At 45.3% G+C, this 23,909-nt stretch overlaps 1 protein-coding gene across 3 annotated transcripts in view; it reads left to right on the top strand.

Moving 5' to 3' along the window:
* Positions 1 to 23,909, top strand: part of THRB (thyroid hormone receptor beta) — a 649,445-nt gene that overhangs the window by 577,741 nt on the left and 47,795 nt on the right. For 2 of the 3 annotated variants that reach the window (XM_077491422.1, XM_077491423.1), the window contains one exon: positions 20,757 to 20,857. In XM_077491422.1, coding sequence (XP_077347548.1) covers positions 20,757 to 20,857 — 101 coding nt within the window. Of the gene's footprint in view, positions 1 to 12,362; positions 12,860 to 20,756; positions 20,858 to 23,909 lie in introns of those variants that run through there. The other variant, XM_077491420.1, reaches the window with a different exon arrangement.

The following is a 23,909-nucleotide window of genomic DNA, read 5'->3' as shown; positions in this document are numbered from 1 at the left end:
TTGACCCGTGCAGTGGGGTGGTTAGGTGCTTTTGGACTTGTGGGGGGGACTCTATTGGGACTTGCTTTGGACGCCTGGCATGGGGGAGGGGGGAATTGTGGGGCTCGCGCTGGCTCCGTTGCAGATGCTGTTTTCCCCCCTAGATTATCACTTGGGGAACTACATCTTGTCCAGCACCTGGGGAAGCTTGGTTGTCCCAAGCGAGCACTGCAGCCCAAGGAGACCCAGCTTTATATCAAGCCGGTGGAGTGTTCCGTGCAGACCCTAGCTATTTATATGGTCCAGATAGCTGCGATTGGGCAGACTTACATCGGAGTGACCAACTGTCACACTGTATACATGGAAGAGGAGAAGGGGGTGCTGGAGCGTTTTGCTGGTGTCTTCACTATGATGAATCCCCTGACCTTCAAAGGAACCTTTCAGGCTACAGTTCCATAAGCTGAGGGTTGTTTCATCTGCCTCCCCTGCACTTTCGGTCCGTTTATGCCCGCTGCTTTCCAGGACAGTGATGGTTCTCCAGTACATTTCTGCGAAGCACAAGGTACTTTAAGTTTGCACCCCTGGCCTCGGTCGGGTGATCTTCTTGACACGGTTTAAAATTTCAGGCAGCATCTCTTGGAATTGATTCTGTTTTACACAGACATGAGGGCAGCACAGATTGAGTGACTCTAACTGTTGCAGCTGCTGAGGCGTTGCACGTTGCTGCCTCTTGAGAACACGCACGCCTCCTGCTATTAGTTGCCTTCGGGCCGGTTTTTAGGGAAACATGCAGACTTACCTTGGGTGGGCTCTGCGGGGTGGGGGAGGGGGGGGGAAGTTGGCCGTTGCTGACTGGGGTTTGCCCACTCTGTGGGTGTTGGTTTGTTATGTTCTGATTTATTTTCTTATGTTTTGTTGTTCTGTTCCTTTAAGGCATGCTCAAATATCCAATATGGGTGACTGTGGGACGGGGGGGAGGCGGTGGGGGTGGCTCAGTGCTGCTTGGTTGGAGGGGGCGCTGGCACTGTCTGCCGCTGCACCTGTCCGGTCCTGTGTGCCTCATTCTATTTTACTGGTACAATGGCCAAGGTTTCTATGATCTCCTGGAATGTACGGGGGCTGAACTCTGCCCAAAAGAGGACGCTGGTTTTTAACTACCTTAAAAAATACTCCCCACAAGTCTGTGTATTACAGGAGACTCATCTGTTGGGTTCTCGAATTCTGGGTTTAAAAAGGGCCTGGGTTGGCTCGCACTACCACTCCACGCACTCTACTTACTCTAGGGGGGTCAGTATACTGATACACAAGCAGCTGCCTTTCCAGCTCTTGGATATCAAGACTGACCCTGCCGGAAGATATGTGATCCTTCATGCCTTGCTAGCTGACAGCCCTTGCATTTTAGTGGGGTTATATCTCCCCCCCCCCCGGCGGATGTGGCCCTGCTTCATGAGTTGATGCAGCGAGTGGTCTCCTATGGGGTGGAAGATGTTTTGATAATGGGGGACTTTAATTTGACTTCAACCCCTGATGTGGATAGGATGGGTGCGACGTCTAGGTGGACGCCTGGTTTGGCTGCCTGGGCTGATAGCTTCGCCCTGACAGACGTCTGGCGCCGGTTTAACCCGGACTCCAGGCGGTTCACGTGCCACTCTAATACTTACCGTACCCTGTCCCGCATTGATATGGTGTACGCCTCCGGCTCCATGCTTCGGCGGGTATTGGAGGTGGACATCCTGTCCAGGGGAATTTCGGACCATGCTCCGCTGCTCCTTAGGTTGTCGTATGGGCAGCCGGGGGAGCGGATATGGAGGCTGTCCAGGTACTGGGTGGAGGATGAGGGGGTGCGGGAGGCAGTACAGGAGGGGATGTGCCACTTCTGGCTGGAGAATGAGGCTGGCTTGTCCCCCCTGGTAACGTGGGATGCCTTTAAAGCTTGGACTAGGGAGGAATATATTGCTAGGATTTCGGCCGCTCGCAGGCAGGCCTCCCACTCCCTGGATGAACTAGAGCGGGTTGCTAAGGAAAAAGGAGGAAGGGTATGTGGCTAATCCTGATCAGCTGGCCTATGGGGAATGGCAATTTGCATTGCACCGGTTGTCCCTGAATCGGGTGGAGGGGATGCAGAAGTCACGGCTAGTTACAGCCCAAAAAAATTTTGAGTACGGGGACAAGACTGGACGTCTGATGGCATGGCTGGCTAAGGGACAGTTTGCGGTCAACCACATTCCTGGGGTACGGGCCTTGGACGGGACATTACTGCGGTCCTCAGAGGAGGTGAATCTACGATTTGCCCAGTACTATCGACACCTATACTCGACCAGGGTGGACTATAGCTCTCAGGAGCTGTCTGGATACCTGGAGGGTGTTCCCCTTCCGTCCCTTAGTGGTCAGGCATGTTCGGCACTGGAGAAGGATATTACCTTGGAGGAGGTCCAGGCTGCCCTGTCGCAATTGCAGGCAGGGAAGACCCCTGGGGCAGATGGCCTGCCTAGGGAATTTTACTCACAGTATTTAGATCTACTGGCCCCCCGGCTGGTGTCCCTGTATGCTCAGTGCTTCCGTCTGGAGGCACTACCGGCATCTATGTATGAGGCGGTGGTGGTGTTGGTGCCCAAACCGGGTAAGGATCCTGAAGACTGCTCCTCTTACCGTCCGATATCGCTCTTGAATGTAGATGTCAAGGTGCTGGCGAAAATCCTGGCGAACAGGTTGTCTGCGGTATTAGAGGAGGTGGTCCACTCAGACCAAACTGGGTTTGTGCCCGGGAAGGGCACCGACATCAACCTCCGGCGCCTTTTTATTAACTTATCCATAGCGCATAGTAACTGCGGGAAACGGGTCATCGCCTCCCTGGACGCCGAAAAGGCATTTGACTCGGTGGAATGGGTCTTTTTATGGGAACTCTTGGGTCGCTTCGGGTTTGGGCCTAGGTTTCTCCGTTGGCTGCGGATACTGTATCGGATACTGTATCGGGAACCTCGGGCCCGTGTTCGGACCAATAATAGCCTCTCGACATCCTTCCCACTACAGCGGGGTACGAGGCAGGGCTGCCCCCTTTCCCCGGCCCTGTTTGCACTGGCGATTGAGCCTCTGGCGGTGCTGATTAGGGCCTCGGAGAGGGTGCGGGGGCTGCGGCTGGGATCGCTGGAGGAGAAAATTTCGTTATACGCGGATGATGCCCTTCTGTATCTCCAGGATGCGGATGACTCCCTGTCAGCGGCTCTTGAGATCTTTAACACCTTTGGTAGATTTTCCGGTATCCGCATTAATTGGTCCAAATCCATTTTATTTCCAATTGACCCGCAAGCGCAGGACCGCACTGTAGATGTGCCTCTCCGCTGGGTCGATCAATTTAAATACTTGGGCATCCGGGTTGGAAGGGAGCTGTCAAGCTTTGGGGAGCTTAATCTGCAGCCGGTCCTGTCCCAGCTTCGGACTAGGTGTGCGGCTTGGGCCACCCTCCCTCTGAACCTTATGGGCCGCATCAATCTGCTGAAGATGATTTTCCTCCCCAAATTCTTGTATGTTTTTCGCCAAAGTCCTACCTGGGTGCCCAAGTCCTTTTTTGCGGAGGTGGACAAATGCGTGGGCTCCTTTATTTGGAGGGGGGGGACCCCCCGGCTGGCTCGTGCTACCCTGATGCTCCCTGCCCGCTGTGGGGGGTTGGCGTTACCGGATTATCGGGCGTACTTTTGGGCGGCGGTGTTGGTCACGGTTCGGTGGTGGCTCGCGCTCCCTAGAGGGAATGCTGCTGTGTGCTTAGAAGCGGAGGTCGTGGGGTCATTCACTGAGCTGAGCGCCTTGGTATATAAGGGGGGGCGGGCACGCAGCGAGCTCCCGGCACCTACAAAAACTACCCTCAGGGCATGGATGGTGGCCAGACGAGGGCTTGTTGGCCCGCGGGACTGGTCCCCTCACTGCCCTCTTTGGGGCAACCCTGGTCTTTCCCATGTACAGAGAGTGCCGGATCCGCGGATTTGGGTTCGATATGGGATTAGCACGTTGGGGAACATATACGAGGATGGTGTCTTGCTCTCCTACTCAGCCCTCCGGGAGAAGTACCGCTTGCCGGGTTGGATGCTGTTCCGCTACCTCCAGTTACGCCATGCCATCGGGGCACAGTTCCCCTCCCCGATTAGACTGCAGATGGACCCTATTGAGGGGATACTAGTGCAGGAGAGGGTGGATAGGCCCCTGTCGGATCTGTACCTTGGCCTGTTACGGATGGACTCTGCTAAGATGCATAAATTGTGGGACCTGTGGAAGGCAGACTTACCTGGCCTGGATAGGTCTGACTGGGAGGACTGTCTGGCGGATAGCGCCGCTATCCTGATATCCTCCAGGGAAAAGCTGATTCAGGTTAAATTCCTGCACAGGGTCTACTACACTCCCCAAAGGCTTTATAAACTGTATCCCCAGCGATCGCGGGACTGCCCCAGATGCAAACAGGCTGTGGGCACGTATTTCCATATGTTCTGGAGTTGTCCCAAAGTTGCTGAATACTGGGCCCAGGTAGTTGACACTATTAATGGTCGCCTCCAGCTGGAACTCCCCCTGTCGCCGGAATTGGCTTTGCTGGGGATTCAGGACGATAATCAGAGGCCCAGATATACCAAATTGCTGTTGACTAACCTCCTGTTCTATGCCAAAAGGGAAATTATACTGAGGTGGCACACCTCTTCCCCCCCTACGGTTGGTATGTGGGAAAAGTCCATCAATGCGGTGCTCCCGTTATATAAACTCACTTACATGAACAGACACTGTCCCCAAAAATTCTCCAAGGTATGGATGGCATGGACGGGCTGAGGGTGGGGCTGTTGGGTGGGAGAGTGGGGGTCCCACGTCCTTCTAATTACCTTTTTTTTTTTTTTTTCTTTTTTTTTTTTTTTCTTCCTTCTCTTTGTCTTATTCCCTGTAACTTTCCCGTTTTCCCTTTTTTTGGATATGTATTTTCATTTTATGTCTGCTTCCGGTACATGTACTATATTTTGTTTTTCTTTGCTTGGATTTGGTCCATGTTGGACTTATTTGATGTAACGTGTCTTCATTGTTTGCAATAAAGGAACATTCTGGTTTGTTAAAAAAAAAAAAAATTGATCGATGATCCCAATTCTATTTGAAGCATAGCTGGTTGCTAAGGAGCAGACCGGCAAGCTGGCTGCCATGTCCCTAACAACAGATGACTCCCCACTGGCAGCTGAATGTAAACAAAACAATTGCCGGCAATTCAAAAAAGAGAACAAAAACTGCGTAAGGGTTTCCTCCAATCCATATTATTTTATTTTTAAAAATGGCATCCCCCTCCAAATCCATACACCTATTTGAGCATGCAGCCTGGTAGGCCAGGAAAGGGAAACGACGAGCGAGCGCCCCCACCCCTCCCCCAACCATACCAGGTCACATGCTTGTCCCCATGTTGATGAGGACAAGGGTCTCTTCCCCACAATTCTGGAGGCGGTGGTTGTGGGGATGGGGGGTGACTTATTGGAATCTGGAAGCCCCCAGATCTCAGCCCCCTTTGTGAATGAGTATGGGGTACCAGTCACCAAAAAGTGCTCAAAAGATTAATAAAAATACAAGTCCTTTATTTAAAAAAAGCATGAAAACACACTAAATTAAAAAAAGATCTGTTGCCCACCAAACATGACTTTTCCTGCCCAGGAATACAGCTGAATGACAAGTAAACATAGGGGTGGGGTTACCGGGTGACATAAACATCAACATGGGGACTTGGATGGGGGGCAAAGCCCCTCTGCTTCAAAGCATCTCCCCCATGTTAAAGAGGGATTCCACCCAAAAAAAAAATATTAAAAGCCAGCAGCTATAAATACTACAGCTGCTGACTTTTAATAAATGGACACTCACCTGTCCCGGGTTCCAGAGATGCCGGCAGCCGAGGCCGATCGATCGCTCGGCTCTCGGCTGCTGTCGCCACCATTCTAGGTGAGGGAATCAGAAAGTGAAGCGAATCGGCTTCACTTCCCGGTTCCCTACTGCGCCTGCGCGAGCCGCGCCGCGCAATAGGAAATCTCCACGCTGTCACTGGGACCTGTGCGTGTCCCAGCAGACAGCACGGCAGGGCAGGAAATGGCGTAGACTCCCACGGGAGTCTATGCCCGGAAGTGGGTGAAAATACCTGTCTTTGACAGGTATCTCCACCCCCCTCCCCCCTGAAAGGTGTCAATTGTGACACCGGAGGGGGGGAGGGATCCGATCAGCGGAGGTTCCACTTTAGGGTGGAATCCCGCTTTAAGGTCATGTGGCCTGGTATGGTTCAGGAAGGTGGGGTTTGCTCACCACCTACATGCTCAGATAAGGATCTGGTATGGATTTTGGGAGGGACCCCACTCCATTTTTTAAAAACATTTTGGCTTAGGGTTCACCTTACAATCCATACCACACACCGTGTCCACTCTTGCAGATCAGGCAACCAGGTCATCTCTGGAAACACATGAACACACTTGGCCATCTTGCTCCTCTGCCTTGTGATGTCTGCTAGCAGGGAACGCTGCGTCTCCTCTAGGGTGTGGCACCGCCCCTCGCTTCCAGACAGGCTGACTTCTGTGAAACCGAGCAACTGAAGGCAGGTGACCGCTGACTTTTCCGGTGGTTGCCGGTAGCAACAATAAAGTTTGAGACCCATGCCTCACTGAAAGGAATACTTTCAGCACAGTTACACCCACAGGCTTAACCCGATAACCCCATGCAATAGCGGACATCTCCAGGCACACTTTCCTGTATAAAGCAGAAGTTTGAAGCAAACATTCAAGATTTCCAGCAATTGTAGAATGCTGGACATATTTTTAATCCATGGGTGCGATCGCCCGCCGTGGTTGCCATGGGTGAAAGCACATGGTAGAAAATTACTGAATTGCAGATTTAAAGCACAAGTGTCAGTCCCAGCCATGGTTGGGCACCTGGTTAAGCAGGCAGCAATAACTTGACTGTTCCCGCTGGTTGCTATGGGCAATGGCACTTGTTACTGTAGTACTGAGTGACAGGTAGAGCACATAAATCCTTCTCTTGAGTTAAATCCCTCTATTGGTGGAACAAAGTACAGTTCCCCTGGCTCGGTCAACTTCAGTTGCTAGGGGCAGTGGCTGACATGTTACCAGTGAACAGACATCCTGGATCTAGCCCCCAAATGTAGCTGTACCCATGCAGGGGCTGCTGAGCATTGTAGTCCGTCTGTCACCCTGCCCAGCCAGGGACACAGTTCTTATTCACCCTTAGGCAGAAAACCAGTCCTTGAATTTTGTTTTTATTTTTATTGAGGGGAATAAACTTGGATGGGGATGGGATATTCATAAGATGCCCACACTGATTTGCAGAACAATATATTGTGACAGGAAGCCAGGAAAATCTAGGATGGTAGATATGTTTGTCACAGGTTCATGCTGTACACTGATTGCTTTTGTGTTTGTGCTGTGTAGTGAGCCTGTTTGGGCTCAATGAGGGTTAACAAGCTCTGGTGTAACCAATAAAGCACTCAGGGCTCTAAAAAATTCTCAGGTTGCATCAACAAGGGGCTCCACCCTGGAACCAGATCTCTGTGCATTGCAGACTGGGGAGCAGCAATACCTCTGAATGATGAGATTAAGTCTGTTTGAGTAAAAGCCTCTGTTTATTTCTTTGTGACCGCCAAGTGTCTGGGCAGCGATAGGCTGTGGCAGAACAAGTTGTCAGGTTCCTGTGTTTTTGTAGTTATGCCGCGTACACACAATCAGACTATCCGGCGGACTTAGTCTGGCAGACAAACCGCCGGACTTTCCGAATGAGCGGACCTGCCCACACACAACCGGACTTTTCCGGCAGACTAGGTCTGGCGGACTAGGTCCGCCAGACTATGGCAGGAGTCTGTCGGACTTTTGAAATGAACGGTCTTGCTCACACATGGCTCCAGGTAGCCAGGACTAGCGAAGGAATTCAATGTCACTTCGACACGTTGCTGGCCCCGTCACCTGGTATGGACTTAAAGGGGAAGCCCTATGCCAAAATAACGGCGTGGGGGTCCCCCCCAAGGTCCATATAAGACCCTTATCCGAGCATGCAGCCCGGCCGGTCAGGAAAGGGGGTGGGGACGAGCGAGCACCCCCCCAAGCCATACCAGGCCGCGTGCCCTCAACATGGGGGGGTGCTTTGGGGAAGGGGAGGCCCTGCGGCCCCCCCACCCCAAAGAACCTTGTCCCCATGTTGATGAGGACAAGGGCCTCTTCCCGACAACCCTGGCCGTTGGTTGTTGGCGTCTGCGGGCAGGGAGCTTATCGGAATCTGGGAGCCCCCTTTAATAAGGGGGCCCCCAGATACCGGCCCCCCACCCTATGTGAATGAGTATTGGGGTACAATGTACCCCTACCCATTCACCTGGTGAAAAAAATTTAAATAAAACACAACACAAGGTTTCAAAATAATTTATTGCACAGCTCCGGGGGTCTTCTTCGACTTCGGGGGTCTTGTCCCCCTCTTCGGTTCTTCTTGCCAGGCCTCCGCTTTCTTCCTTTAGCTCTTTTACTAGCGGTGGCCCGGTCTTCTGTCACCGCCGCCTCTTCTTCCGACTTCGGGAGTCTTGTACCCCTCTTCGGTTCTTCTTGCCGGGCCTCTGCTCCTTCTTCCAGATCTTTTACTAGCGGTGGCCCGGTCTTCTGTCGCCACCGCCTTCTCTTCTTCTCTTCTTCTTCTTCTTCCTTGAGATGTTGCATCGACGCTCTCTCTGGCCGCAATGACAGGGACACGGTGTGCGGCCACTTATATAGGGACAATGGGCGGGGTCAGCGGGTGATGTCCCCGCCCCTTATGATGTCACAGTCCCAGAGGATACTGGGACTGTGACATCATAATGGGCGGGGACATCACTCGGTGACCCCGCCCATAGTCCCTATATAAGTCGCCGCGCAACACGTCCCTGTCATTGCGGCCAGAGACAGCGTCGTGTCAACATCTCAAGGAAGAAGAAGAGAAGGTGGCGACAGCGGCGACAGAAGACCGGGCCACCGTTAGTAAAAGAGCTGGAAGAAGAAAGCGGAGGCCCGCAAGAAGAACCGAAGATGCGGCATTAGACGTCCAAAGTGGCAATGGTTTATTTTCTGTTTTGTTTTATTTTACCTGTTTTTGATACCTGCACTTTGTAACCACAAACATGTAAATAAACCACAGTTTTTGCTTTCACAAAGATCCTGCTGTCTGTCTGTGGCTATTTCACCGTGCTGTTACCCACCCAGGGGGCCCTGCACATCCCGCTGCTGAGCTAATCCCTTACAATATACATGGGACCGACTATATACACCTCCAGTATATACAACTCCAATCTTCAACTCCAGCACATCACCAGCTTGCAGACCATCTCTCCTCAACACCTTCAGTACATCACTTGCTTGCACTTCCTCTACCAGCTTGCACTGATTTGCAGGCCTGACATTGGCTCAGCCAAGCCTGGGGTGAATGCCCTTTTCAGGCAGGGACTGCGGCCCCTTTAAGTAAAAATCAATACTAAATTGATTAAACGGCACTCCTTCCCTAATAGGGTGCAAACATGCAAAAGTGGTTTCAACTGAGCACCAACATGATAATATAATAATATGTGTATAAAAAGTCCAAAATTCAGTAGTGCAAATAGTGAATATTCAGACAATGTATCAACTTTTTCAGATATTGTGTACAATCTTCAAATCCCTGCTGGACAGTAGGTAAATTTGACTGAAATATCTTCCACCACCATCACCTGTCACACAGCCTACTCACCAGACTTCCATGACCCCTATAACAGGTAGTCATAAAGCACATATGGGTATATTCAGCAGGAGTTGTGCACAATCCCAATGTTGATCCCAGCGTTTAACCGACCTCCAAAGACACACACACCAAAGTGAATCCAGATCGTTTGAGCACATTCCCAGGAACAAAACGATTTGAAGGAAGTTTTCCAATGGTTAGTGGGAAAAATTAAAAAGAAAGGGCTTCCATAGTGAAGTATGTCACAGTTTTATTCCCAAAAAAAACTGATAAAAACAAGATAAAAACAGCAAATTCTTGCAGCTTAGAAATCCATGTGCATGGAAACGATGTGGTGTGTTCCAGCTGCGTTTCAAAAACAGCGGAGATGACTTATCACAATCAAGCACCCTATTGGTTTCATTCTTACACACCAACGTCTTCAGTGGTCATGCGCCCCCTTTAGTGTAGCAAAAACTTGTTAGTCCTTAGTGCTAGCTGTCCACATGGCTACTGAGCCCAGTACCACATCTTCAGGTCCTGCCAGCCCTCCTGGCTGCAGCTGCCTTTATCTACTGCCCGTGCCACCACAGTCCACTCCACTGGCTTTGCACCCATTCCAGACTTCAATATCCGAGTCCTCTCAGGCTTGACTCCCCAGCCTTCTCCAGACTTTGTGTCACTCACCGGTCCTCGACCTGTTGTTCCTCTCCTGGAGACTTTGCTTTGCAGTGCTCTCGAGCTGTCCTCTCTTGCTCCCGTGTCACCTGTCCATAACACCTCTGTGTTTCGTGAGAAGAGTCCTGTCCACAACCAAGCCTCAAGACCCTGACAACCTAACACTCCATCTTCAGCTTCCACTCAAACAACTTCTCCCCAGCTGGGCTGACCCTAGGTATTTAAGGAGGCCTGCCCCTTGCCAATCCAGATTGGGGATTGGTCAGGGCTCCTTGGAACACCCCAATCAGCAGCACCTCCCCTCTCCTCCTTCCCTTCTAGAAAACACTAGAACATTCTGGAAAGAAGTGGGAGGTCTTCATGATGCTGCCTGTGAGTCACCCAGATCTACTCTAAGTCACTCCCAACCCAGATCACAACACACCCAGGCTTGGTTGCCAGTCAAGCCTGGAAATGTACCTATTCTCACAAAAAAAAAACATGCACTATCCTTCTAGCACATTAAAGGATGCTACACATATGTAATGAACAGAGCCCCATTTGTGTTAATAATTACAATGTAAACATAGAAGCTTGGGTATAACACTTGGCATATACAAAATTGCCATTTCAAAAAAAAAAATATGTTTTTACATTGTTTAATCAGTTTGTTGTACCTAAGGGCTACTGATCTCATGCAACCTCTTTGCAGCAGCTTCATGTCTACATGCATCCCCTCCAGTGATGGCTTCATGGCCTCTCAGAGGGGTTTTCCTGATGGGACAACAGTGACTTATACTTTCATTGGCAGGTATTTTTTCATGATAGCTTCATACTTTGATAGCACTTTAAAACTTTTAAGATGTTTTAGTGATTGAGTTCTTCTGTATTCAAAATTAATATGCTATTAAATAATAAAATATGTTGATACTGATCCCATGTTAAATGTACATACTGTAAATAAACTTGCTAATAGGCAAGAAAAGTCTTTTAGGCTAGGTTCACATTGCTGCGATGCGGGAACGCCGCGAATCCGCGGCGTTTTCCCGCATCGCATACCTCCCGCCGGCAGTTCACACTGCCCTATGCGGACGGCTGGGGGTGTCAATGTTATGTTAATGACACCCCCAGATCCGTCGGCATATCGCAGTGCGATCTGCCGACTCGCACAGGAATCGGATCGCATGGTGTGAACCCCCATGCGATCCAATTCCGTTGCGGACCCAAAAAAGGGTCCCGTGCGAGTTTGCTGCGGGACCGCTGCGAGTTCAGCCATACTATCTGTATGGCTGAACTCGCAGCGCTACGGAGATCGGATGTGATTTGCTGTGCGAATCACATCCGGTTCTCCCCCCGCAGCGGTGTGAACCCAGCCTAAATATAAAAAAATATAAAGAAAGATATAAAAAAAAGGTCTATCCAGTCATCAGTACTCATTTCTTGCAACCTTTTTGATGTAAAACATTGTGTAAAACATAAACAATGGGTTAAAAATAACTGAAACAGCGCATGAATGCCAATCAATACACCCATCACAGCAGGTTCTTCTTTACCACATGGTTAAAGCTGTAACACCAAATCAATAGAACTGATCGTGGATTAGGTTGCTGCCATATTTACCTTTTAAATTCTGGTATGGGTCATCTAGGTTCCTTTATTGAATTTCTAAAAGGATAGAGTTAAAAACTCGGGCTTATTGATTTTAGGATTTTCAATAGCCCCTTGTCTCACTTCGGCTTTACTCCTCGAGATGTCATGTAAAGTATTCACCACTCATATGTCACACTAAATATGATCCTGCAAAGTTATAGGCCCAACTTAAACCAAGACAGGATTGGGGTCTGCCGCTGCTTGTGTTGTGTCTCTAATACCCCCTGCTACCTGTCTGAGCAGCCATCTTCCCTGGGATTTAGCAGTGGCTCATAGATTAGGACCTTAAACTGTTACAAATCTCTTTTCCAACATGTTTGGCTGCTGTGTGGCATGGCAGATATAAATAGGTCCTTAGCACAGAAGTTGCTGCTCCAAATCGTACTCTGGGTGCTTAGCTTTGAGGCAGATTTCAGCCACTGCTTGATATTCATTTGTTGTTTTTTTTTTCTCCCTCCACTCTATTTCTATGCATGTGTGTGTGTGTGTGTGTGTGTAGTGTCTGTGTAAAGTAGAGGCTGGTTCTGGAAAATCAAAATGAACTACTGCATTCAAGAAATGTACGATATGCCCCAGCCTGCTGTTAACACCTACTGCATGCAGCCCGCTGAATATTGCACTTATATTGAAGATAGTCAGAACTACAGTTCTTGTGAGGCTCATGTCCTACACAGCAATAATATATATATGGATCAGGCCTGGGCGGTGAATCAGGCTTATACCTCTAGTTACCCTGGAAACATGTTTAAAAGCGAGTACTCAGAAATGGACATGGCCCTGAATTCATACAACCAACCAGGGTATTTCTCTGAGGAAAAAGCAACTTTTGCACAAGGACAGTCTCCGATGTTCTCACAGAAAAAAGGTAGGGTCGGGTCTGCTTGATTTTTTTTTTCCTTAATCCATAAAAAAGGGGCTCATTCACATCATCGTCTCAGCATTGTCACATCCATTGTCTGTGATGATTTAAAGTTGCATAGTTTTAGCACCCGTCCGTCATTTCAGAGCTCATCTGTAATCAGCCGAAAGCCGTAGTTCAGGTTGCTAGGAGATTAAAATGTTTTTATTTCTCTTAACATTAGGAATTTCTCTATTCTCCTTTGTGCTTGAATTATAGATTTATTCTCTGCTGTATGTGCTATGAGCACATTTCTGTGTCTTTCAGTCTCTCCCACTAGCTACAGTATATATGTGATCTTTGATCTGTTGCAGTATAGTACCTGTCACATTGAAGTCCTTTATATAAAGCCCATTAGACTTAAAGTTTTTATCTTCTGAATTTATCCTGGACTGAAAGATACACATTAGAATGTCTATCTGGATTAACATAGTACCGATAAAGTGATCAAGATTATTTTTTTTTTGTTTAATATTTAAGCATATTTGCATATTTTGTAGCTAGTCTGTTCAGTGTTAGTTTTTATTGTAAACCAATCTCTCTTAATGTCACATTATTAACTATGAATTAACAATATTCAGGCACTTTGCTATTAAGGATTTTAAATGTGTGAAATTTTCAGTTAAACTGTATTGCATTTTGTATGACAATGTTTTTCTTACCTTATTTTAGCTGGTTTTTACATTACAAAATATTATGAATATTATGTGGATGTCCTATAGAATGAATGCAGTGTATCTTTATCCCCAAAAAACTTTATGACCAAACAACGTAGGTGCATACATTTTATCACAGTGACTCATGGATTTAACTAGTGATGTAGCCTGACTAGAACACAGAACCGATGGCTCTTCATTATTTCTGCAAACACAACAGTTTTATTTAGAGAACTTTAGAATGTACAGTCCAGTATTGCTGAATCCATAGAGTTTTTTTGTTTTTTTTACAGGATCTTAGGAGATATTTTTACTATATTCACCTGTTTTACAACTAAGTTTAAAAGTTGGGATTTATTTCTGTAGAGAAAATACCCTCCAAAAAGCTCTTTATTTTAACTCCCATGATTTTCTGTTCAGAATAATATGCTGTCCTGTGTCATTTACAATATAATTGCAGTGAAGCTAGAGTTTATATTTTCTGCTAGTGTGAATTCCTGGGAAAGCTAGCAACATTAGTTTTAATGAGCTGACATTATTGTGTGGTTAAATAAATGACAATAATAACAATAACATTGCACATAAAAAAAATTATCAACATAAAATGTCAGTGTTTTTAAGTTGATATATATTTCTTTACATTAAAAAAAATGCAATTTAAAACATATTTAGTGCTAAAAGAAAACACAAATGGTAGAACTATTAGCATTTAGAAATGTGACATGTTATTGCAGGCTTACATGTATAAATAATATAGAATTATATATATATATATATATATATATATTAAAATAAGTATGAGATTGGAGTATTGCTATTTACTTTTTTACTTTTTATAGATTTTTAGCACAGTAATAATTACAGTTTGTAGTAAATTAACTGAATTGTTTTTTTTGTTTTTTTTTTAAGATTAAATACATCTTTAATATAAAATCAACATTATTGAATTTTCTAACAGAATCAATTAATCCAGTGGTGAGGACAGAAGGTTACTCAAAGGGCATGCTTGTCCCTATTGATCAGCATTGATTTGGATTTAATGAAGTCCCTATAGTAACTCATTAAAAGCCAAGAGAGCAGGTGTCCTCTTTCAACCTTTCTTGTTATATTTGCAGTCAAAGTAATAAAAAGAGAGACAGCTTGTTTGATTCTATTTATCTAGCTAGCTATCTATCTATCTTTCTGTAGTAGAAGTTTTATTTCATACTGTATATATACCCTAAGGGTCTTATTGAGTAAAATGTAAATTGAAGTAACATCTACACATGATTGGATGAATAAGTGACCACTTCCTCTCTTCGCTTCAGTTTGATACATTTCAAATTTTTCACAATTTAGTAAATCAATGCACAAGTCTCAATTCACAAAGCTTTAACACCAGCTTAAGGCACTCTATTTTTATACACATGACTGTAATTCTCAAATTTCATTGGCTCAACTGAAAATAACTTTTTTTTGTAAATAAGGATAAGTATCCCAGTGTGTTAGCTCTGTGAATTTGGGCTATTAAAATACTCAACACTGGCTTGGCACGTAGCAATGATATAAAAAAGTGCAGTGAGCAATATAAATTAGAAATCTGTTAGCAGACAGTGAAAAGTGATCCGTTGCTGTGAGATACTGCACTTTCAACATTGGATATATATGTGTTGCTTTATGTCTCTTTACCTTACTGTGGTCAAATAATCACGTAACTAGCGGAATATGACCTTGTCCTTGTTCTTGCAGCTCTCTCAGACATGGCATGCTCATGCTGTATTGCGCTAGTCATGAAATCTCTGGCAGTTGTTAGATAATACAATGTTTCTAGAGCCATGAACAGCTATATAAGTTTTTTGTTGTCAGAAAATATAGTGTCGCCTGTGATGAATGGAATACAGAAAATCTATTTTAAAATGGAAACAGCCCATGTCTGTATTATAATAATCAAAAAAACTATGCATGTAAGTCTAATATTATTGGTGATATTATCAGGCCTGGGCTCAGCCCTTCCTTCTCAAAGCTGGCTGCTCAGCTGTCGGCTAATTGCCAGCTCCTTTCTCTCCACAGTGACTCGGTCACATCTCTAGAGATGCTCTCCTGTGTTCCTGTTAGACCTGCTTGGCTGGCATTCCTTCTGGCTCCAGATCCTGTTTGCTGTTCTACTACGCTCATCTCTGGCTCCCTGATGTTTTGGCTTGTCTGACTATCCATCCCGGTTCCTGAAGTCTGGCTATGTTTTGACTACATTTACTTTGTTTACCTTTTTATTATTATTAAACAAGTGTGATTTAACTGTACTTCTGTCTCAGTCTGATTCATGGTTCCTGAAAGTAGGCAAAGGTCATGAATTCAGAAAGTGCAGTCAATCCACTTGTTGGTAATATTTTTTCCAGATTAGATGAGCAGGATCACTGCATGGATCAGTTTGCCATGGTGTTACAAATGCTCCTGAGTGGCAAGGCCAACCTGTGTTGCAGGCCATCCCTGCTGCTGCTCCAGTCTCTGTGCAGGCGCCCACCTCGAGAATTACCTCTATAAGAGGTATGTCTGGTTCCGCTCCGCTTCCCCAGCAATTTCGAGGTGATCCAGTCCAATGCAGAGAGTTTCTCAACCAGGTTTAGATATACTTTGAGATGCTTCCCTAGGCTTTCCCACGGACAGAAGCTTTCTGAGAGAGCCTTGGCCTAGGAAAACCCTCTACGGGAGCCGGAAAAACCTGTTGTCTTGAATTACCCAGAGTTTGCAGCTTCTTTTAAAAGGATATTTGACATTCCGCACGCTCCGCTTCTGCTGCCAAGTGCCTCATGTCCATCAAACAGAGTACAAGAACTGTTGCCGATTATGCCATTGAATTCCGTACTCTGGCAGTAGAGGTTGCTTGGAACAATGAGGCCTTTTCTCATGGTCTCTCAGATACCATCAAGGATGAGATAGCAGCCCGAGATATACCCACTGAGCTGGAGAGGTTGATCATGTTTGCCATCCTCATTGACTCCAGACTCAGAGAAAGACTTCCTTTTAAGGAGCTCTTGCAGAAGATTCCTGTACATTTGTCTCCGAACTTTGCAGTCCCACCCTTGCCTCCCTCACCTCCCATGCCTCCTGGTACCAAGTCGATCTGTGAAGATGAACCCATGCACTTGGCTTCACGTGTCTCTCTGTGAATGAGAGAACCCTTAGGAGGAGGGAGAGATTGTGCCTTTATTGTGGCCAGACAGGTCACTTTTTGAAGTCTTGTCCTACCCATCCAGGGAACGCCCGAACCTTGAGGTTCTGTCACAGACAGACCCTAGGTGGTGTTGTTTTGTCCCCAGTTATCCATAAGGATAAGCCCCTGGTCTTAGTTACCCTTTCTTGGGTTGAGTCGTCCGTCGAGATACAGGCTCTAATTGACTCTGGGGCTGCCTGTTCATTGATGCTGCCTTTGTATTGAAGCACTCAATTCCGCTGCAGCTGCGTGACACACCACTTGCCATTGAGGCTCTACAGCCTGCCCATGTGACTCACGAGACTGTCCCATTGTCCATGGCTGTAGGGGCTCTTCACCATGAGATAATTCAATTCCAAGTTATTTTTTCACCTAAGTTTCTGCTGGTTAGTGGTTATCCTTGGTTACAGAGGCACAACCCCTCTTTTGATTGGTTCCATGCTGAGGTTCTCTCCCGATCGCCACAATGCAGTAAGTCATGCTTCCAGAAAGTAGCCAAGGTCCTGTGCACCTCTTCACTCTCCTCCTTGCCGGAGGAGTATCGCGATTTTAGTGATGTCTTTGACAAAGGTGAAGCCGGTAGTTTGCTTCCACACTGGTCGTATGATTGCGCAATTGACTTTCAGCCTAGTGCCATATCCCCTCGTGGCCGGGTTTACCCTTTGTCGGTCTTGGAGGATAGGGCCATGTAAGAGTAAGTTGCAGACGCACTTTCTTGAGGTTTCATCCACAAATCCTCATCTTCTGCTTGTGTTGTTTTTTTCTTTGTGAAGAAGAAGAGTGGTGAACTGAGACCTTGTATTGATTATAGCGTTCTCAATCGTTTCACGATTAAGAATGCTTATCCGATTCCATTGATTACGGAGTTATTTGACTGCCTCAAGAGAGCAACGGGTTTTCACAAAGCTTGATTTGAGAGGGGCATACAATCTTCTGATGATTAAGGAGAGTGACGAGTGGAAAAACTGCATTTAATATCAGAACAGGCCATTATGAGTACCTCGTAATGCCTTTTGGCCTTTGTAACGCCCCAGCAGTTTTCCAGGAATTTATTAACAATGTCCTCCGAGATTTGTTGCAGTTATGTGTGGGGGTTTATACCAACGATATCCTCATATTTTCCAAGTCCCTGGAGAGCCACCACACAGATGTCTGTCGTGTGCTTCAGAAACTAAGAGAGAATAATCTCTATTGTAAATTGGAGAACTGCGAATTCCATCATGAACAGGTGAAATTCCTGGGCTATGTAATTTCCACTGCTGGTTTTCTCGATGGACCCAGAGAAACTTTCAACAGTCCTACAGTGGCCCTGACCCATGGGTTTACATTCTCTGCAGTGTTTTCTTGGCTTTGCCAACTATTGTCAGAACTTTATTCGTCTCTGGTCAAGCCCCTGGCTGATATGACCAGCAAGATCGGTAACCCAGAGAGTAGGTCTCCAGAGTCCATTAAGGCCTTTGAGAGTCTCAAGGCTGCCTTTGTTTCTGCTCCTGTGTTGGCACATCCTGATCCTACGTTACCTTTTATCCTTAAGGTTGATGCTTCTGAGACTGGAGTTGGCACCCTTCTGTCTCAACATCCTACCTCAGTGAGCGCTATGCATCCTTGTGGCTACTTTTCCAAGAAATTGGCACCTGCAGAGTGCAATTACGAGATTGGTGACAGAGAGCTGTTAGCGATCATTTTAGCCCTAAATGAATGGAGACGTCTCCTCGAAGGTACCACTGTGCCGGTTCTCGTTCTTACTGACCATAAGAATCTTACATTCTTGTCTGATTGGCTCATTTCTTGTCTAGTTTCAATTACATTGTCTCATTCTTATGGTACGACGAATGTAAGGGCTGACCCTCTGTCACGACAATTTTCCTCCACTTCCAAGATGGAATCAGTTCCGGTTCCTGTGATTTCTCCTGATCATATTCTGGCTACAGTTCGCAGCAGTCTCACTTCTCCTTTGGGTGACAATTCTTGCCGCTCGGGTCCATGGCCATGGACCCACCTGTCTATGGATTTCATTGCAGAGTTACCCAACTCCCAGGGCAACCCAATGCAAAAATGTGGAAAAAGTTTTGAAATATGAACATGACAAGGAACATCCCATAGGGAGACACTTGTCAAAGATAAAACAATTCTCAAATTGAAAACCTAGGGAGCTAAACGCCTCAGGAGAGATAGGCAAGAGACGGAAGGCTGATTTTATATCCGCCTTAGGGTGGTTGGCTGGTTCTTGAAAATGTCTCTTCATTGTTCTGCAGAGTATTCCTGTGTTAGAGGAGCATCTCCGTGGTCTTTGTTCCACTTGGGCACAAGTCCAGGAGGCTTTGTGACATGCTAATGATGGGTGCAGACTCCTCACTGACCGCAGACTCCTGCCTGCACCTTTCTACCAGGTTGGGGACAGGGTCTGGCTGTCATCTTGCAACCTCCGACTTTGTGTTCCCTCTCTGAAGTTCGCAGCTCAGTATGTTGGGCCTTTCCATATTATTTGCAGGATTAACCCAGTGGGTTACGCATTAGACCTTCCTTCTAATATGCGTATCTGGAATGTATTTCATGTCTCCTTATTAAAACCTTTGGTCTGCAACTGCTTTACCACCTTTGTGCCTCATCCTCATCCTGTGCAGATTGAGAACCATGAGGAGTATGAAGTACAGTCCATTGTTGACTCCCGTAGGTACCGTGGGGGAGTATACAGTACCTGGTGCATTGGAAAGGTTACGGTCCAGAGGAATGCTCTTGGGTCTCATCCTCGGATGTACATGCACGTCCTCCTCCGTGATTTCCATAGACGTTTTCCCCTCAAGCCTGGTGGTCCTCCGAGGTGGAGGGGTCATTGAGAAGGGGGTAGTGTCCGGGCTGGGCTCAGCCCTTCCTTCTCAAAGCTGGCCGCTCAGCTGTCAGGTAATTGCCAGCTCCTTTCTCTCCACAGTGACCCACTCTGGCTATGTTTTGACTACATTTACTCTGTTTACCTTTTTATTATTATTATTATTATTATTATTATTATTATTAATAAACAAGTGTGATTTAACTGTACTTCTCTCTCAGCCTGATTCATGGTTTCTGAAAGAAATATGATGGGGTCAGGAAGTTCTGACTGAACGCTAAACCCTCCATTTAGCATTTTATGGTCAGTGAAGGATCTCTTATCCAGAGATAATGTGCCCTGTGTAGTATATTTATTGTTGCCACAATAACAGGGATTAAAGGGGGTTGTTGGGTGGGCAATTGTTCAGATTTCTCCAGATCAAAGGACCAAGAAAGGTAAGAGATTATTATTATTATTATTGATCGAGAAAGTATGCCAGCATGACTGTGTGTCATTGTGAGTGTGCATAAGCTAAGTCTTTGTCCTTTATGTAATAGGGCAGAGAGTGATGTCTAGAAAACCTTAACAGCTAGTCAGAAATTACATTATCAGACAATTATTCAGAAATTAAAATGTTATTATCCTTTCTGATTCTGACCTGCTCCAAACTAAAATTGAGGTTATATTTTAATACACATCACTGCATTTGTATTATAATTTAAAAGGTCAGTCTATTTTTTGGTTATAAGTGCATGTTGGTGAATGGTGTTTTGTCACTGACATTTATTAAACTCAGTTTTGGCTGGACTGGAATTTTAAATAAAAGCTATTATGTCTATTCACTAAAGTGTGGCCTGAGGTGAAATCAGGCAACCCTGTGGCTACTTTATTCAAACCTTTTCTTACAAAACTGGATGGTTGAAATGCCCAGAGTTTCACTTAATATAGCATCAAACTTTTGTAAATAACCACCATGTGTTTTTGAGAATCTCCTTGTTTATGTAATAAATTGTCATTGAATATTGCTCTTAAAATTTAGACTCAAATTCCAAATACATGCACGTTAACCTGTATGTCCTGATCTGAAATTGCTTACGGTAATATGGATAATGACTTATTTTGTGGTAGAATGTTTGATGTGTGTCATATTTAGACATTTTATCTTCCGACCTATTTGAATTAATGAATGTTCCTTTTGTTTTTTTATAGGGTACATACCCAGCTATTTAGATAAAGATGAACTGTGCGTGGTGTGTGGAGACAAGGCTACGGGGTATCATTATAGATGCATCACCTGTGAAGGATGCAAGGTAAATAAATAAATAAATGTGACTAACATATGGCCTATTCCTGCATACAAGGATGTTATGTTAGCTGTAATTGTTTTTATTATGCAAAAAATGCACTGTACAACAGGATACCAAACTCTGTCTACTTTGGTTCCTTTACTCACCCTCAGTCACCAATTAGGATCAAACCTGCTCTGATTCTAACTTGGAAATACTCTAATAAATGAGCAAAAAAATGCAGTTGATGGTTTCCATGTACAAGGTAAAAAAATACATTACTTCACCAAAGCTGATACCCACTCTCTGCAAAGTGCTTCCAAAGCCAAAAAAAAAAGATTTTTGTACTTAGTGTAAAATCTTTTTTTTCTTGGAGTTCATTGAGAGATGCAGAATTGTAGATTAGTATATGGCATATGGATTATACTGCTGCCTACAGAATGTTTGAACAGAACACTAAAAAGTAAAGTTGGTTCCTCATATAACCCTGCCTCAAACCATAATGCCTCACTTTTATAAGCAAGTTCTATATAGGGCCAATAACACACAGGTGTGGGTCCTTTATGCTTCAGTGGACTTCAAGAAAGAGATTTTATGGTAAGTACAAAACATTTCTTTATCATTTGTTGAAGGACACAGGATTGTAAAAGAGTCTATAACATGTGGGATGTCCAAAGCCAGTCCATCTGAGAGGTGGGGAAAGCCACTAGGAAAACCAACCATTGTCAAATTTTACTAGAATCAGCGATTGATTGGAGGTTTATTGGGAATTTACCAAATATGGAAAAGGACAGTATCAATGGAAGATATCTAGGATCAGATATCTAGACCTGGCATTTCAGATCAAGATTGACTAACTTCAAGAGGAAACCGGTACTCAAATGAGCAGTGAGCTTAGAACAACAAATAAAGTGTTCAACAAGAAGAAAATTACTTGTATAAAGGCCTAAGCCTGGTATATCAAACCTTTGACATTAGGGAAAGGAGGCTAGGACAGGCAAAATCTATTCATAAAAAAATAAGCCAGATAAGTCAGAAGCCTAGAAAAGGTATCTTTAGCCTTTAATTTCAAAGCGAACCATAGATGATTTGAAATTCGACATGTTGAGCAGGGACTGGACAAATTTAAATCCATGTGTGGCTGCTTCCACTTGACAGAAGTTTTCCTAATGATAGCTGTAGCCACTGATCGGTGTATTCTGGCAGAGGAGATTAGCTTCTGTTAGAACACTCCGAGTATAAAATATATTATTCTAGAAATTAGTACATTTTGGACTGTAAGGAGCAGAAGTCATCGCAGAGGAATTAAGGTTAGGGAAATGCTTAAGAGCACAAAGAGCATTAGGAACTATGTTCAGGAATCAGGTGCCACTAAGGTTTCTGGACTTACAATGTCCCACTAAGGGGAACAGGGACATGGGATAACAGGGAATGCTGTTTTCTGGTGTTCCAAGGAGGTACATAAGAATTAGTAAACAATGATTCCTCACAAAGGAATGATTTATCCCCAGGATAAGGACTGCTAATGCTCAAATAAGAAAATAAATGTGATCCGGGGAGACAAGAAAACTGACTTCTTTAAAGAAGCAGACTTAGGGGAGCATTGTCCCCTGGATAAGGAAAGCCAGCACTATTATTGGGAGCTGTGGAAGAAAAGTTTCAAGATTATCATGTGGGTTCTCTCAAGAGTACAGTGGGATGGAATGTGATGTATCGAAAGAAGCTAACATTTTGTATTTCTTGCAGGAACTGTCAGGGCTTAGAACACTGGTTTTCAGTGAAAACATGTAGGATTTCCACTGAGGGGAACAGAAGAGTAGAGGACATCAGTGTCATTGTTGGGTTGTGAAAAATGTGGGCCATCTCTGAACACTCAGTAGAAGAATTAGGCTACATTACGTGCACCACAATTAATGTTGGGCGTAGCCAAAATGCACTAACATTGGGAGGGGCTTAAAAGGCATGCTTAAATAAAATCTGACAAGGAGTGTGCACAGAATACGCGGCTCAGAAGTGAGTACTTCACTAAATGCAGGGGCCAAGAGTACATATTGCACAGAGGGCAAGTTAGTAAGTTACATATTTAAAGAACATTATAAACTGTTGGTGTTGTATTCGTTAAGGTGGATTACCAGATCTTCCACAGTAAACAGAGACCACATGTAATTAAATCCCTTTGAAAAGGGAAAGCACCCCTCCACATTATAAATGAAATCGCATTATTCTACCTGTAGCTTCTAGTTCTCATAAAGGACAGTTTTACAAACAGAATGTAATTAGAAGGCCTTTGTAGTCTATAAGGCCGTTTCCCTGGAACAGCAGTCTGACCCCCTAATTACATGGTAGAACACACCACGTCAGTCAGAGGATTAATAACAATTTGTAAAACTAAGACATATGCGACATGCTAAAAATTGGCTTTTCAGAGGAAGGCTGTGGAGGAGTTAAACCAGAGACAGTAATATGAATCTCAGTCTAAGAGACAGTTTTACAGTAGTGAGTTCAGTTGTAGTGTGCAGCAAAGTGTTCTAAGAACCCTTAAGCCTTGTAGACACTGTTATTTCTTTTTTCGATCAACCCTACGGGTTGAACAAAAAAAACCTGACACCTCAGGTAGGAGCTGGTGTACTAACAATCCGATGTTAGTATGCAATCTCCCCTGCTGTGCTATTTTGTTCTGACAGGGGCAACGGCCCCCCCGCAGGAACACTCTGGTCATTGGCTGAGAGCACTGATTGGTAGCTGGTCGGCAGACCTTTTTCAGCCTTCGACAATAGCTGACTGAACAGCCGGCTTCTGTCAGGCTGGCTGCCATACACATGGGCCGAATGTCGGCCAGTTACTATTGAACCAGCCGATGATGGCCAACATTCAGCCCATGTGTACTAGGCTTAATAAGTAGATTTTTAGAATAACTGTGCACATAGTAATAAAAAAAATCTGATGTGTATATTAAGGGTCTTGCGGATGCATGCGAGGATGTGACATATTTAAGGAGCAGTATAAAACTCCACAGAGAACAATAAAGTAATAGGTGTTTCAGTATCTTTGTTGCAGGCATCAATCCCTTCTGGGA

The sequence above is a fragment of the Lithobates pipiens genome, unplaced genomic scaffold, assembly GCF_037356315.1.
Source record: "Lithobates pipiens isolate NorthernLeopardFrog02 unplaced genomic scaffold, aLitPip1_a1.2 Scaffold_19, whole genome shotgun sequence".
NCBI lineage: Eukaryota > Metazoa > Chordata > Amphibia > Anura > Ranidae > Lithobates > Lithobates pipiens.
This window is presented reverse-complemented; position numbering and strand designations above follow the sequence as displayed.